Source organism: Vanessa atalanta, chromosome 2 (genome assembly GCF_905147765.1).
Source record: "Vanessa atalanta chromosome 2, ilVanAtal1.2, whole genome shotgun sequence".
Taxonomy (NCBI): domain Eukaryota; kingdom Metazoa; phylum Arthropoda; class Insecta; order Lepidoptera; family Nymphalidae; genus Vanessa; species Vanessa atalanta.
Genome location: NC_061872.1, coordinates 7401414 through 7416858, shown reverse-complemented (window position 1 = coordinate 7416858; position 15445 = coordinate 7401414). Strand labels below are relative to the sequence as shown.

At 29.5% G+C, this 15445-nt stretch overlaps 3 protein-coding genes across 3 annotated transcripts in view; 2 read left to right on the top strand and 1 right to left on the bottom strand.

Moving 5' to 3' along the window:
• Positions 1-15445, bottom strand: part of LOC125070771 (pseudouridine-metabolizing bifunctional protein C1861.05) — a 155241-nt gene that overhangs the window by 1519 nt on the left and 138277 nt on the right. Inside the window, exons 9-10 of the mRNA XM_047680732.1 lie at positions 13995-14110; positions 13494-13608 (exon numbers count right to left, since the gene is read on the bottom strand). Of these exons, the coding sequence (XP_047536688.1) occupies positions 13494-13608; positions 13995-14110 (231 nt within the window). The remainder of the gene's footprint in view (positions 1-13493; positions 13609-13994; positions 14111-15445) is intronic.
• LOC125070801 lies at positions 221-7082 on the top strand. Its single transcript, XM_047680782.1, has 6 exons — positions 221-521; positions 3687-3826; positions 4058-4197; positions 4528-4683; positions 4762-4848; positions 5378-7082. Exons 2-6 carry the CDS (start codon positions 3693-3695, stop codon positions 5527-5529), a joined length of 669 nt encoding a protein of 222 aa, XP_047536738.1. The 5' UTR covers positions 221-521; positions 3687-3692; the 3' UTR covers positions 5530-7082.
• LOC125070785 lies at positions 9007-12595 on the top strand. The gene is made up of 5 exons (XM_047680758.1): positions 9007-9196; positions 9337-9545; positions 9908-10103; positions 10474-10602; positions 10749-12595. Exons 1-5 carry the CDS (start codon positions 9160-9162, stop codon positions 10913-10915), a joined length of 738 nt encoding a protein of 245 aa, XP_047536714.1. The 5' UTR covers positions 9007-9159; the 3' UTR covers positions 10916-12595.

Genomic DNA, 15445 nt, shown 5'->3' with positions numbered 1-15445 from the left:
TTTATATATGCTGAAAACATCATGTTCTAGAACAGAATGTTGCAAATAACATAATCATTTAAAAATAAACCATTTCGTTTTAATATGTCTTATGTTAATATGTATTCTTATTTTAAAATTCAACTTTCATAGCTACGTAGTAGATGTCTATGGTTGAGTAAATGTCAATTTGTGACGTTTAACTTAAAAATTTTAATTACATACACATTTGACAGTCAAGTCAACCAAACCAAACTAACTGACTTGACTCCACCCTACGCTACAACTTATTTTAGTTGCATTGTATGACTGTATGTTAACATAATACATTATACAATATAAAATATTTCATGAAACAAAGTTGTAATATCGTTTCGTTAATAGTTTAACAACAAGTTTAATCTTACAGTTTACAAGTTAACATACTTATTTTTAAATTAATGTGGTGTTCGTGTAACTTCAAAAATAAAGTTTTTATTAAAGTGTATTGAATATTACAACAGTTGAATTTTACACTGAAAGAAGTCTAAGTATTAAACCAAGTGAGTATATAATTTATTTAAGTATTTATAAAACTTGTACATTCTTAATTTTGTTGTTGTTTGAGGACAAGTTTCAAATGAATTTTAAAAATAACTATAAAGTAAAAATACATAAAGCAAACTATCTGTTGTGTAATGTCTTTTATTTGTATTATTTAAGTTTTGTTATTTAAGTGTTGTTGTCAGTTAGTATTTACTAAGAATAAATATTTTACATATCTTAAATTACATTTATTTAAAAAAAGTTTAACTAACACTTGTTAGTAATGAGCTTGTATAGCTGCAAAACCACGCACTGGGTTTTCTTTTCAAGAATGACTCCAGTAGTAGTAGTAGCAGCCTTATGTTTGGAATTTGGTAGAGCTTTAATTCCTGTGACTTGGAAATCATAAAGTTGATGGACCATACCTGAACTTTTTCTGTATATTATAAGAGTAAGGGAATAGAGTTCAGCTGCAATTTCACACAGTTTTCTATATCTCTTGTGCAAGGCAATTGCAAGACCTCTATGCTGGTTATCAAAATCTACATGTTGAACAAACTAATAAAATTAAAGTTTAAAGAATTAGAAAGTTTTTCTTTAACTTATAAAAAAAATTTATAAAAATCTTAAAATATTCTTTTATCTAATTGTGACTAGAAAATTCCACTCATCATTTTAGTTCAATCAGTTGGATACAACTGGTTTAAATTTCAGTGGCATTATTTGACATATTGATTAACAGCTAACAAGTGATGTAGAAATGTTGTAAAAATTTTCGATTTGATTGGAATCTTTGGCTTCTGTATTAATACAGTTATTTCTAGAAGGAAATGTGAAAATCAAATACAATTTAGTCATGGAAGTAAATTTAATAAAGTTAGTAAATTTTTGGGCATGATGTTACTGTAATTGTTTCTAGTAACTAAATGGATTATTACTAACATTTCAAAAATAAAATATATCATGTGATATATTGTCATTGTAGTAACATAATTTAGTTTGTTAGACTCATGAGCAAAAACAATGTTATCTGGAAATGCATAGAAAATAAGTCTTTACAACTAAAAAGTTGAGGTAGCAATACTACCTCTTTAACAAAATTATTAAATTATTATATGACAAAACAGCCTTTTTTATGTTATATTTAGTATTATTGAAAATCTATTGACCTGAATTTTTGCCTTTTTAAGGTTTCATATGGTACCCTGGATATGTTTATTTATTTATTTATTTATTTATTACATAGGTCGCTAACAGAGCATACATTCTTACAATTGTACATGCTAATAAACAAAAGAAGATCTAGACTAAATGATGCCCTAATTATAAGCAACACTGCATTCTAATAAGACAACAACATAATACTTAGTACTAATAGTTTAGTGAGCAAACTATTTAATTAATGTTAATGTTAATAAAAATGTTAATTTATTGTGTTAGGTTTTCAGAGTAGTTCTTGATGATCACATAATGATGCTGGTTGTTAGTTATTTATTTTATATCATGGTAAATAATAAGTATTGTATATGTCATTTTACGATCATCATTGTAAGTTCACCTCAGTAAATAAAGGTCCTAAAATAATGTCATAAAAATATACATACATAACTACTTCTTGATTTAATAAAAATATCAAGGAAAAAAGAAATATGTATAATACATTGAACAATAAAATAATGTATGTTACGTTTGTGTAAAGCCATGTCCCTCCAACTCTTTTAGAGTATATTAACAAATACAGTTAGAAACTAACCTAGACCAACAACACTGTCTATTATTTACTATATAAGAGTCATCATCAATATAAAATGCTGATCAGGAAATTATATAAATAAACACATGACCGATAGTGCTCCTATCTAAAAAAAAAAAGGTCCTAGTAAATATTCCGCAAGGATTAGTCCTTGGACTGTGTCATCTACATTAATAACAAATGCAAAGTCTACTCAAAAATTCTTGCATTTTATGCAACCTGGCACTTTTTCAGATTTAAATTAATAATTAAAACATTAAAAGAAATGATAAATTCAATTGGCTTTGAATACCAAATATTTACGTTTTTTTTTTTTTAAATTTTCGGTCCTAATGAACAATTTTTCTTCTTTTCCTATATTATTTTATTCATTTTAGTAAAAAAAGTATTAGTAACAAAAGTCAAATATATTGTTTAATATTAATTTTAATAAGTATATTTTTATGCTCATAAGATTTTTTTTGCATAAAAAATTTAAAATTTCCCACAGTAAACAACGCGTGTGAACTTTTTAGCATTGTGTATGTAACAAATGTATGACTGCTAGTCGTTTCGTAAGAATTGCGAAACTTTTCACGTTTGTTATTCATCGCAGTCTCATAACCTTGGTTTTGAAGTAAAATAACTACCTTTAAACCTAGCACCATTAATGGCCTGTACCAAGGCTTTTGGTTTGCTCTAGTTATATTTTTCAATTTGCATGAACATGTTGTTTTTTACTAATTATATTTATTAATTTGTATACTATATTATTGCTTAAAAAGTATTGTCTGAAAAATGTACTAGAAATATATAAAGCTAGTTTATTTCATATTTTATTTTACGCTACCTTTAAACACAATTATATTATACTTTAATATATTTTGATTATTTTTAAAACGTGTATCATCGTCTCTTAATTTATGCTTCAAATACATAGTCGGGTTTGATAATTTAATACTTATATAAAGCTTTTCTAGTATAGTGTTGGTTATTTATTTTAACGCAATATTCATGGGAACTACCAGGTCGATTTGAAACAGATTGGTAGGAGTAGATAGATTATATACTTTATCATTAAATGGGTTTATTGAGAAAGGTATATAGAGCCGGAAGCAACTGGTATTGTTTGTAATAATAGAAGATGCCAACTTGCAAAAAAATACCCATAAACGCAAATATAATAATGTACTAAATACATAATATTGATATATATCTTCATAAAATTCTGAATACAGTCATACGACGATAACTAGTTTTTGTTCATTAGTGTTACTGCGAGGTTATTTCACTTCATATAATTTGAAACGTCCTTTGATTACTCACATTGCATATTCCGTCATTATAATTAATTACAGGTCAAGTTTAATATTAGCGGAAGACAACCGATGGGAAATCTAGAACATTGAGGTCATTATTCTTTTGAGTACAAATAAAATATTTGTTACAGAAAAAAATGAAGAAACGAAGCTTAGCTGGTAATTGTGGGATAGTCGTTTTTGTAATTGCCCTTGTGACTGTGGCATTGGCATTCGGCACGCCCAACTGGCTCGTTAGCGACAACAGGATACGAGGAGCTAAAATGGACAGGTGATTTAAATACATATATTCCTATATCATAGATTCATTAAATAGTAATCGTTTTTACTAATATTACAAATACCATTAACAATCTCTGCAGAGGAGCATCGCGTCCGATACGTTCCAAACCTTTTGCTTTAAATAAGAGAAGTCCGGAAGTGATGCAGTTACGGACTTTTAGTTCCCACTCAGATGTACCATTCTATGTCAATTCGTTCGGTACTTATTTACTATTTGTAGGTTGGGTTTATGGAGTCACTGCTTCAGATCTCTACCGGATCCTCTAGATGTGAATCAAAGACGGTTTTTTGTCGGGTGTCGTTGGGTTTACGATCCATTCACAACTGGCTATGACAAGATACGAGGATACCTGCTGCCCGGTTTGTATTCATGATAATTAACGGATTATGGTACATTAAAGACTCAGTTCAAACAAAAAAGTTTCGTAAACATAATTAAAAAACCTTACGTTCGCTTCGAATGCGCGTCCAAATTAGTCGTACAGTAAAATACGTGTTAAAGTTGCCTTCGCCATCCATTTTCTATGAAGCGTTTTAAGTCTAACGCACAATTTGGTAGCCATGAAATCAATTGTAAAGCATTGTACAAATCTAATCATTAAACCTTGTTAAAATGGCAGATCAAAATAAACCTGTGTTTAGGTTATTTCTTACCTATTTTAATCATAATTTAAATTATTTCTTTTACAGGATTTATGGTAGCGACTCAGTTCTTTTTCACGCTGTGTCTGATTGGAGTCTTGATATCAACAATATTAGTCATATTCTTCTTCCTATGTAGTGGTCCTAATCAACACAGATATGTACTATTAATTAAAGGTATAGGATACATAATGTTAGGAGCAGGTGAGATAAATTTATTTAGTATTATCGTTTTTAATAGTCAACATTTGACATAAATATTTATGTTAACCATTTTTCCAGCAATAAGCGGTGCTATAGCAGTTATAGTTTTTGCATCACTCGGAAATACTGATGGATGGATGCCCGATCATTCTAATAATTATTTAGGTAAATATATTTTATCGTTTTTTCGGGAAATTTAGAGATAATTCGAGACTTTTGACGCGGCTTTGTTCATAGTCAAATTAGACAGTACTCATTATTACGGATGCTCGGTAAAATTATAGGTCAAATGTATTCGTTATTATCACATCTATGTCGATTGCAACTTGCAAGTGTAATTGAGGGCAATATGGATATTCCAGCGCAAGGCCGTTTCTTAAAATGACTACCTTTGTTGTAATTGAATGAGTTTGACTTGTGGCTTGTAAAAAAACATAATGTATGTTATCCCTTGAGAATTTTATCTTTCATAAGATATTAATTATTCTATAAATTACTCAAGACTTTTGAAGAACTTTTAGAAGTTATTAAGAATAAAATGCGCAAAATACCATCTGTTTTTTTTTATATTCACATCTTAAATAAACTGTTCTGATACTAAAATGTTAAATTGAATAATAATAGACCATTATTTTATTTTAATTTGAGATAAAATTCAAGTGCTGTATTATATTTTGGTGTTATATTTTTTTAGGGTGGTCGTTCGGCCTCGGTGTCGTGGGCGTTGTAGCATGTCTCATCACCGCAACCTTATTCCTCACTGAAGCGAATATACAATTGAAAAAACGCAACCGTTTTAAAGAGTCCCAAGCACGCTTCGAGTTGGAAAACGAGTCGAAGGCGTAATGATAACAGTTTATATTTCTAATAGGAGACCCTATCCAATTAATACAAAAACTTATAAAAATAAATCAAAAGACAGTTAAGGTAACCAGAATTTTTGTGTTTTATATTTTTAAAGTATTCAATAAAAAAAAAATGATGAGCCATTTAATTTTATTCTGTGCCTAATAAGGAGCTGTCAGTAGATTTTTTTTTTTTTTAATTATAATTTGGGCTGAAATAAAAATGCTAAATCAAAGTGTCCTTATTAAATATTTGGGTATCATTATATTAATCTAACAAATTTTGTCAATATAATAATGATCCCGCTAGTGTTCTTATATACTTAAGAATTCCACCTCATTTTAATGATATACCATAATAAAGATATACTTTACTGTATAGATTTATTCATATATAATTAAGTTAATTCTTAGGAGTTGATAAGTTGTTATGAATTGTAAATTTTTATTTACTTTAAAAGTAGTAACTATTAAGCTTATTACAATTTTCTGCGTAAAAGTGTATAAATTAATCAAAAATGAGGTGATTTTTTAATTGAAGTTAAATATTTGACAAAATCTATAATAATTGCCACCAATTTATTTTTAAGTATTTCTTTAATTATTTTAATTGTACTGAAAAACTAATTATTGTATTTTTATATGAAACTGACAACATATTATAGTAAAGTTTATCTTTAGAAAATAAATAAAAAAATAGACGACCTTATGATTAAGGTCGTCTAAAAGCGTAGTCTAATTTATAAGCTTGAATAGTTTATTACATCAGTAAGGAACTAGTCGAGCTTATAAACTATGAAATTTAAATTCGTTCGACTTATAAGCACTTTGCAATGTTCTTTAGTTTCCGTAGACACAGCAAATCTGGCAGATAGATAGATAATAAATAGTTTTAAAAGTCCGTCCATTGTTCACTGTATTTTTACAAAATAAGCTTACATTTTTATATAAAGTTAATGGTATTTCGGTGTTACAGTTATATTAAAACCATTCATTATATTTTTATATATTATAATAGAATTAGAATAAAAATTGTGCGACTGAGTGAAAATATACGCAATTCTACTGCTGCATATGCGATTGAGTGGCACTTAATTGACTGTTATAATTTAATGGCTTTCGCTTAAGTCGTAAGAGTTTTTCTATTCTTTTTTCATTTACATGTATAACTTTCATTTTAGTTTATACGAACCTCATAAAATGATCTGGTATTATATTTGATATTTACTTATCGATTTCATTATTTTAATTAATATAGCTTTAAATATTGTAAGCTTTGTAATGATTGTATTATTATAAGGATTGCCAACATTTTGTGAAAGTATTATTAACTGTTTTAATCTTTTTATACATTTATTATATTTATATTGTTTTAATGAATTTCCATTACAATTGTATAATCTTTTAAGTTATAGAATAAGGCACAATCAAATAAACGTCCAATTATCTTGATAGTTCAAATATTCCGTCCACAAGTTCTACATATCTGAACTACTTATGATCTTTATTTACATGTATCATTTATATTAATTTTATAATAAATTTTCGATTTTATTTTTTTGTTTTAATTATTTCAGTATCTTATACGCATAATGTCATCGAGGTCGAATTAATTGCCTTATTTTTATTTATCTAAAAATAAATTTAATCGCAATTAACTATGGAAATGTTGTAATGTAATGTAAAATGAAATCAAAGATAATGAACGAAGACTTTGTTGTTATTGGATTTGTCAAATCGACACCAACAATCAATACTATGCTAACTCGAAAGTGTGCGCACATTCCGCTAATAATTGTTAGCGGAATATAAATCGATTGATTTAAAAAATTGCCTTTAGTTAGCGTTGTATAAATTTGTAACTTCGTTACTTTTGTATGTATCTTCACGATTTTATTAAAAACAAAAACATATTTTAAGCAACTTGGCACAAAAAAACGAGTTTCACTAAAATTCGCGTTAGCGTAGTATAAATTGTAGGTGTCGAAATAGTGTCTAAATGGATAATAATACGGGGCAATATTGTGTGGCGTATTAAATAAATAATAATATAAAATATTAAAGATAAAATTCTTCAGATTAAAACTAAAACTCATACGATAAAGGACTTTGCCGTTTCATAAATTCAAGTCATTTGTAAAAAATACATTGGTGAAGGCATATTATTCAATACAAGATTATCCAGATGATAAAAAACCGTGAAGCTAATACATACTTGTTGACTTCCAGGCATGATATATTACATACATACTATACATATATAATTGTATTTAACTAACATGATTGTATTTTTGAATGTTGAAAAAAAGTAACTACTGAGATTCTTGCCGTTTCTTCTCGGTGGAGTCTTCATTCCGAACCAGTGGTAATTTCACTTAATATATGTAGTTTGTTAAATGACGATTCAAAAGTGCTTGTAAAAGCCTACTTGAATAAAGTATATTTTGATTTGATTTATGACTTCGCATCGTAGTACGTCGCGACGTCGGGTCGTTACCATTACCGTCTTTACCATAGGGCACATGGGGTTCCCATGTGCCCTATGTGCCCTATGGTGTATCCTGAAATGGTCCCGAAGAACCAACAATTTCCTTCACACATTTGTGCTCACGTTGACTGTTGAATGTATATTTTCGAAAGTGATATATTTGTAAGAAATAAGTACCTAACATATTTATCAAAAAAGGCTCTAAAATATCCATAACATTGTACAACCAATCAGATTTCTAAGAATATACGAAAAGTACCGCACTGTTTATTTGAAACTATACTTAAGGCCTGGCCATAAGCAAATTATTTGTACATGGTACCTACTAAATATCTACCAAAAGGGTCCTAAATTCATGGGTGCCCAAGGGCCCCAGCATATCTTGAGATGGCTCTGGTTGTTACCCATTATCGTAATCTAACGTCACATGTAACTTTATTTAAATAATTTACGTTTCAAAAATATCAACTCGACAGTTAGATATTTGTTGATGTAGGGCACCAATGCTACAGAATCGACATCCGGTTTTGAAGATTTAAATGCAATTATTGAGAATCCTTTACTTTTAAAACCAAGAAGCAGAACTGAGCTCGGCGTGAGCGAAAATAATGACGTCATTACTGATGTACTCACCACGAGTATAACGACTGTGATACGAATGTAGAATGGCCGAACTTCCGAAGAAACACTTTGATCATTGTAACGACTAACGACCCTATGACTATGAGTGCCACCACTCACCAATAACAGAACTAAACTGTGCTAAATAGCCATCAATTTGCTATAATCATTTAATATAATGTATTCTAGCGATTCGAATATATTGAGAAAGTTTAAAATAAAACTGCTCAAAAATATCTAAATAATGTATGGATACTAAATAGATTTCTTATATAGTTATCATTCTAACTTTTGTTTTTACAAGTTTGAAAGTCTGTTTAAAATTGAAGTGACATTTAGATTGTTATGGATATGTCATGTCAAGCCCAATAGAAATTAAACCGACAAAAACAACATCTGTCAAAAGTCAAACTGGAAATTATTTTTCGGTCAAATTGATGAATTATAAGCTCGAATATATATAAACATTATACAGCGATATATTTGATAATAAATGAGAAGTAATAATTGCTAATTATAACAATGACTGCGGCTAATAATGAATATCCAAAGGCTTCAAGTAAGTTGATTTGTGGGCACGCCCTTTAAGTTTTATATTTAAATCGGTGTTTCTTATTCAATTTCTTTGTTTACAATTAATTTTAACTCTTATTATCACAATCTTAAAGATAATGAATTAATACTTATTTATTATTATAGATGCCACCCTGATAGGAGCGACCATTACATATGTTGCGGGACTGTTTCTGTTGTTGTCCTTTGCTGGACCATATTGGATAGAATCATATTCGGGGATGTTCTCTTCGTTTAAGCACATGGGCTTATGGGAATACTGTTTTGATCGCTTCAGATTTCCCTCCTATCAGTATGATAAGTATTTTGATGGGTGTCATTATATTTTTGGACAAGTAAGTTTAGAATATTAGCTAGAACATCTTTAAAAATTAATAGTATTAAAATGTTTTTAAATACAAGGTTTCATATTCATAATTAAGTGGTTTATATACAAAAAAGCTGTTGACTCAAAGGTGCTCCATCACCTGGAGCCAATTCTGGGTGTAGAATCAAAATGCATGAAATAAAAATGCATTATCATTGGAATTGAACCTGAGTACAACTTCAACGATGCAGGATAAGAGGAAGTGGTTCTAATTTAGCTTGCTAGATTGAACTTAAACAAACTAACAAACAATCATTTCGAGTTAAACAAAAGCTTGTAACTGTAAACTGTAAATATATGTTATATTGATGATGATTATATTGCTTGCAGGAATTATATGTCATCCGGGAATGGTTGCTGCCGGCATGGTTAATGGCAGTTCAGACATTTGTGACACTGGCTTTGATGTTGTCTTTCATGGCACAGATATTACTGGCATGTGTGGTTGTTCGCATGCCACTTAGAACAGTGCTGAGATATGAATGGATATTTGTATCCATTTCATTTGTAATGGTTGCCATATCTAGTAAGTTTCTTCACTCATATTTTAATATCTATAATAATGAAATCAAAGATTAAAAATATTTATTATAATTAATATTATATTTCTTTTGATTTATACAAGAGTTGTTGTTCCTCTTAAATACAATTTTATATCTTATAATATTACTTCTATGATAAAAGCTAAAGAAGTTCAGGTTACGTTCTCCCATTACATCAAAACATTAAAATATCATCTATGCTTCCTTAGCTCAACTAAAAACCAATATAATTTAATAATAATGGTGTGTACCGATCCTAAATGTACCAAAATGAAAAAAAAATTGGCTTCAACCAAAATATAACTTTACACTACATAAAGTTATATAAATTAATCATTTTTGTATTATTTCAAGGTGTGTTTCTATTCCTCGCTGTTGCAATATTTGGAGGCAACTGCTATCGTCGTGATTGGTTGCTGTATCCTTCATTCAATGTTCTGTCTTGGTCTTATGCATTTGCTGTCATTGCCTTCATATTGTTTGGTAAGTTATTAATTATTTTTAAAAATTACTATTCTATACTTTGTTATTGTTGTTATTGATTAATTTCACAAATAAACCATCTTATTATGTAGGTGCTTTACGTACCGTTATATATTAAAGAAGTATTATTATTTTATATTTTGTAGGTTTGGCAGCAGTTCTATTATTTTTGGAATCACGTAAATTGTACGAGCTGCGATTGGAAGCTAAAAATCTAGTAGCTCAAATGCAACACAGCCAGCCTGAACATGCTTTGCATCAGTTGCGTGATCAGCTACATCAACAACAACAACTTGGGTACTTTAGGAACTAAATATTATAATATATTCTACTATAAACAGGTTTTATTAACTTCAACACAAATATTCACATAGTTTGATTGTGGAAATAGTTAACACAATTATTTACACTATTTTTACCTTATGGTGCATTTTTTCTGATATATAGTAAATTGTGTTGGCAATTTTTTGTGTTTGTGTAACAAAAAAATTGCGAGTTTTCTTTTTATAAAAAACAGCCATAGATAATCTTGCATTAGTCAAGAATTAGGAGTCTTTAAAATATTAATCATACTATCTGAAGACAAAACTGACTTAAACTTGTATTTGTAGTATTAAGATTTATATACTTTAGTAATATTGGTAAAATTAGGACTTGCTATTGTAATGTTTAATTTTGAGTTTAAGTTTGTATATCACATCAATACTGGGATGGCTCAAAAGATATTTTTTGAAGGTATATTTTACAGATAAAAATAGGATATTGAATATGAAGTGACAGCTTAATCAAAAAAAGAGTAAAATTATTAATTTGTATTTGAATAATGTTCTTGAGATTGCAGTGAAATGATAAGTTGGTAACAATGAAGACACAACTTTCAGAATATTAATAAAAAAATTATTATAGTCAGCAGACAACAAGAACTTAGGTCCATTTTTAAAGTTATATATAATTTGAAAGAAACTTTTCAGAAATGATGTCACAACATAATTTTAATGACTAAAACAATCAAAATATATCATGCTATAGAGAAATTGGATTTTAGTTCATAATAATGAATAAATATGATATTTATTATCATAAAATCTGGTCCACGTTTATAAAGACACTTATTTCCATGAATCTCATTTTGCAATGAAATCCGTCCATAATGTAAAAAGTATTTGATTGACATTGTATGTATAAGGTTAGACTCATATTACGTATCAATAAGGAGCCAAGATGGCCTAATGATAGACTGTCAAACAAAATTGTTGCACTATTTCGAATTTGACACGTCTAACCACCACAACGTATGGAGGAGTGTGATGGAATCTCATAATTATTCTCGTAAAATCGGTGAGGAGGCCTTAGCCCAGTCCAGTGAGATTTTATAGGTTATTGTGCGATTATATAATAGACTACCATCATCGATATGTTGTATCTCATTACAAACACTGCCATGGCAATAGAATGTGATGTGAGTCTTAATGTTAGTTTATCCCTTTTTATTAATTTGATTATTTCTTAAGTATGCATTTAATGTTTTAATAAGTTAAATTTATATAAGTTTTTTATACTTTAGTTTTAGTTAGATGCGAAATTTGTTGCTTAAATTGTCATTTAAAGTATTTAAGAATTACGTAACATTATTTACTTAACCTTTTTAATTTTTTTTATAATTTGTTAAGATAGGATTACTTGCATACATTTGACAAATGGCAATAGATCGCACAAGTTTTTTGGCTATGGCAAGGTTCGATTAGTAAAATTATTAATATGAGCTTTGTTGTCTATTAATATTTCATACACTAAACGTATTCTAATAGCTACGTTTGATGTCAAAGAGGACATCATACATGGACTCCCTATTTTTTATAACAATACTGATACTTAATGTAATGATATGAAAGCCTTTTTATAATATCAAAAAAATATTTTTATACAACAAAAATTAAAAGTGCACATTGACTGTATGACATAAGTTTTCTAGTATTAAAAGTGTATTTTCGTATATAACCTTTTTTATTTTCATTCAAACACCCATGCTCAAATCCCATCACAATATTTAACGTCTCAGTTCCCAAGGTTGGTGGCACATTGGCGGTGTGAATGCTTAATGTTTCTTACTGTGCCAATGTCTACGAGCGGTGGTGACCACTTACCTGCCCTGTCTGTGTCTAACAATTATTAAAACGCACAAAATAAATTAAAATAATGTTGATAGTAAATTTAAAATAACTTTTCAGGTAATGTGATATATATATATATATCACATTACCTGAAAAGTTATTTTAAATTTGTAATTACACATATTTGTAATTATACATATGTGTAATTACAAATCCACGTAGGTAAAAAAATAAAAAATATAATAAACCTGTATAAAAATATTAATTTTAAATATGTATCCTGCATAAAGATTTTTGTTTTCCTGTAAAGAATTATTTTATATTTTTGCAATTTTTTAAAATATTAAAATCAGCGGAGATAAATAATAATAAAAGGATCGAAAATTCATAAATGTTATAGATAATAATTAGCTTTATTTGCGTAAGTAGGAAGTAAAAATATATCATGAAATGATCTTAAATGCAAACTAGATTGTTAACAGAGTGAGCAAATGTATCTATATGACAGTAGGTATATTGTCTTTGTATTAAACAAGACCACTTATGTGGTGCAGGAAAAGTGTCTCACTTTGCCACATGGTAGAGGAACAGCTGTCAATGATAAAATAAATCGTTCTCGATTATTTAATGGAATGATTGACGCTAGAAGATTTTTCAGTAGGATTGCATGCCAGATCTGATCAAAAGCTTTGGATATATTTTAACAGACCTTTGGAAAGCTTTAGAAAGCCATATTGACTATATAGTTAATATTTTTATTTAAATATAAAATAAACTTACCAGGTTTTTTGTATTCGGTGCATATCTTGAGAACGTAGTCCATAGTGGTAGCTGGTAAATTGCCGTCTAGTACAACGAGCGGCGCATTTTTTAATACGTTAATATGTTTATTTATCTGTAATAAGAATTGGGTGTTAATTACTTTTGGGACAATTATAATTATTAAAAACGTTGATCAGGGATGGCTCACAGGTTAGAACATGTAACAAACAAACAAAACAACATTGACTTTTCTTGTGTCTAATTTATGCTTCATTATAATTCATCTCGTACTCGATGGTTTAGGGACACATCGCGACGAATGTTTTCTTTTCTGCTTCATTCCTGGTTAGTGGTGTCACACATGTGTCAGATAAAAGTTTGCCGCATGTGTATTCACTAACCAGCAGCGAAGCAGTATGGTGGAATATGCTTCAAACCTTATCCTCAAAAGGTGAAAAGGCCTAAGTCAAGCAGTGGGACATTCTTAGGTATTGCTATTCATACATAAATATTACTTACAAGATCAATAGTAATATGATTGTGAATATCCATGTCTCCCAATCCCATTATACATTCGCCTTTCTTATCAAACATGGCTGCGTACATTGCTGTCCGTGCGTTTTTTATTATGCAACCTAATAAAAAAATGTTATTATTAAAAAAAAAACCTACTTTTTATGGTCGTTATTAAACTAAGTAAGTATCTAAGATATCTATCTTAAGTTGTTTACTCATGTAAATATATTATTTGGTAACATCAAAATAGTGGTGTATTTTTATATGATCGGACTTTTTTTTATTCTATAACATTATCTTAATATTATTTGTATATAGATCGGCACAGACCGACAGATAAAAAATAATGATGCTTGAATGACTGCCAATTTCTTATGTTGAAATGTGAAGGCTATACCTAGAATTCGTCGCAAACGCAAAAATCACCGTCGAACGTTCTCAAAAATTACGTTTTGATTTTATATATTTTATAGTAAACTATTTTTGAAATGTTACATGTGACCTACATGTAACATTTCAAAAATAGTTCACTAATATATGGATTAGTAAAGTTAATGTAACAACGAGCTCATCGCACACATCTGTTTTCCGATGATTTTGTCATAATTGCAGACACGTTGCATAAAGTTAGCGAAATGCTAAGTGTTCATAGACGAAGCGTGCGTACTCTTCCTCGCGGAGACAGTCGCGAGACATGGCTAGAGCCTGTTAGTGCTCCCGCCGCTTTAACGCTTCAAGGGCATCAGGAGGGGGCGCGCTCATGTCACTCTGACGGAGCGTCTAGGTCTGTATTTTTATAGACTCCATAAACGCACTAAAACTGTTGCTTTATCGTAGGATCCAATGCAGTGTCCCGGCACTATGCGGATGGCTATTCTTTATTTTTTGGACCTTAACTGTGCAGCGGCGGACGTCAGTCAATCTATGAGACCAAACAGATGCCCGGTAGGGGCCATCGATCGAACAACATTGGCTTTATAATGTCCATGCATGGGACTCGTTAATTCAATACTCAACTCCTCGATCCAGGGCACTAAGAAGTGTTCTTCGATGTCCAAGCTATTGTCCAGGTGGACGTCCAAGTAATTTCTGTACTTGGTCGACGTACGATGTGGGCGATTTCAAACAAAGAAGTAGTTCTTTGTTCAACGATTGCACCTCATCTATATCTATCTACCAAGTTAAGGATCAAGTTCTACAGGAAGAACTTTGACAAGAAACAAATCGAAGAATTTCATTGATAGCCTTTGTCAAGTCCTTGCTTTGAAATCGCGTAGGTAATAAACAATTTCAAATACATAAAAATATTGAACTTATTATTAACTTATGCACGAAGTTATTGTTTTACCTGTTATCAGTGATCTGAAAACAAAATGTTTTCATAGTACTATAAATGATAAATAATGGAATGTAAATCAAATCAATTTTTACATAATTTATGCTTCTTTGGAACT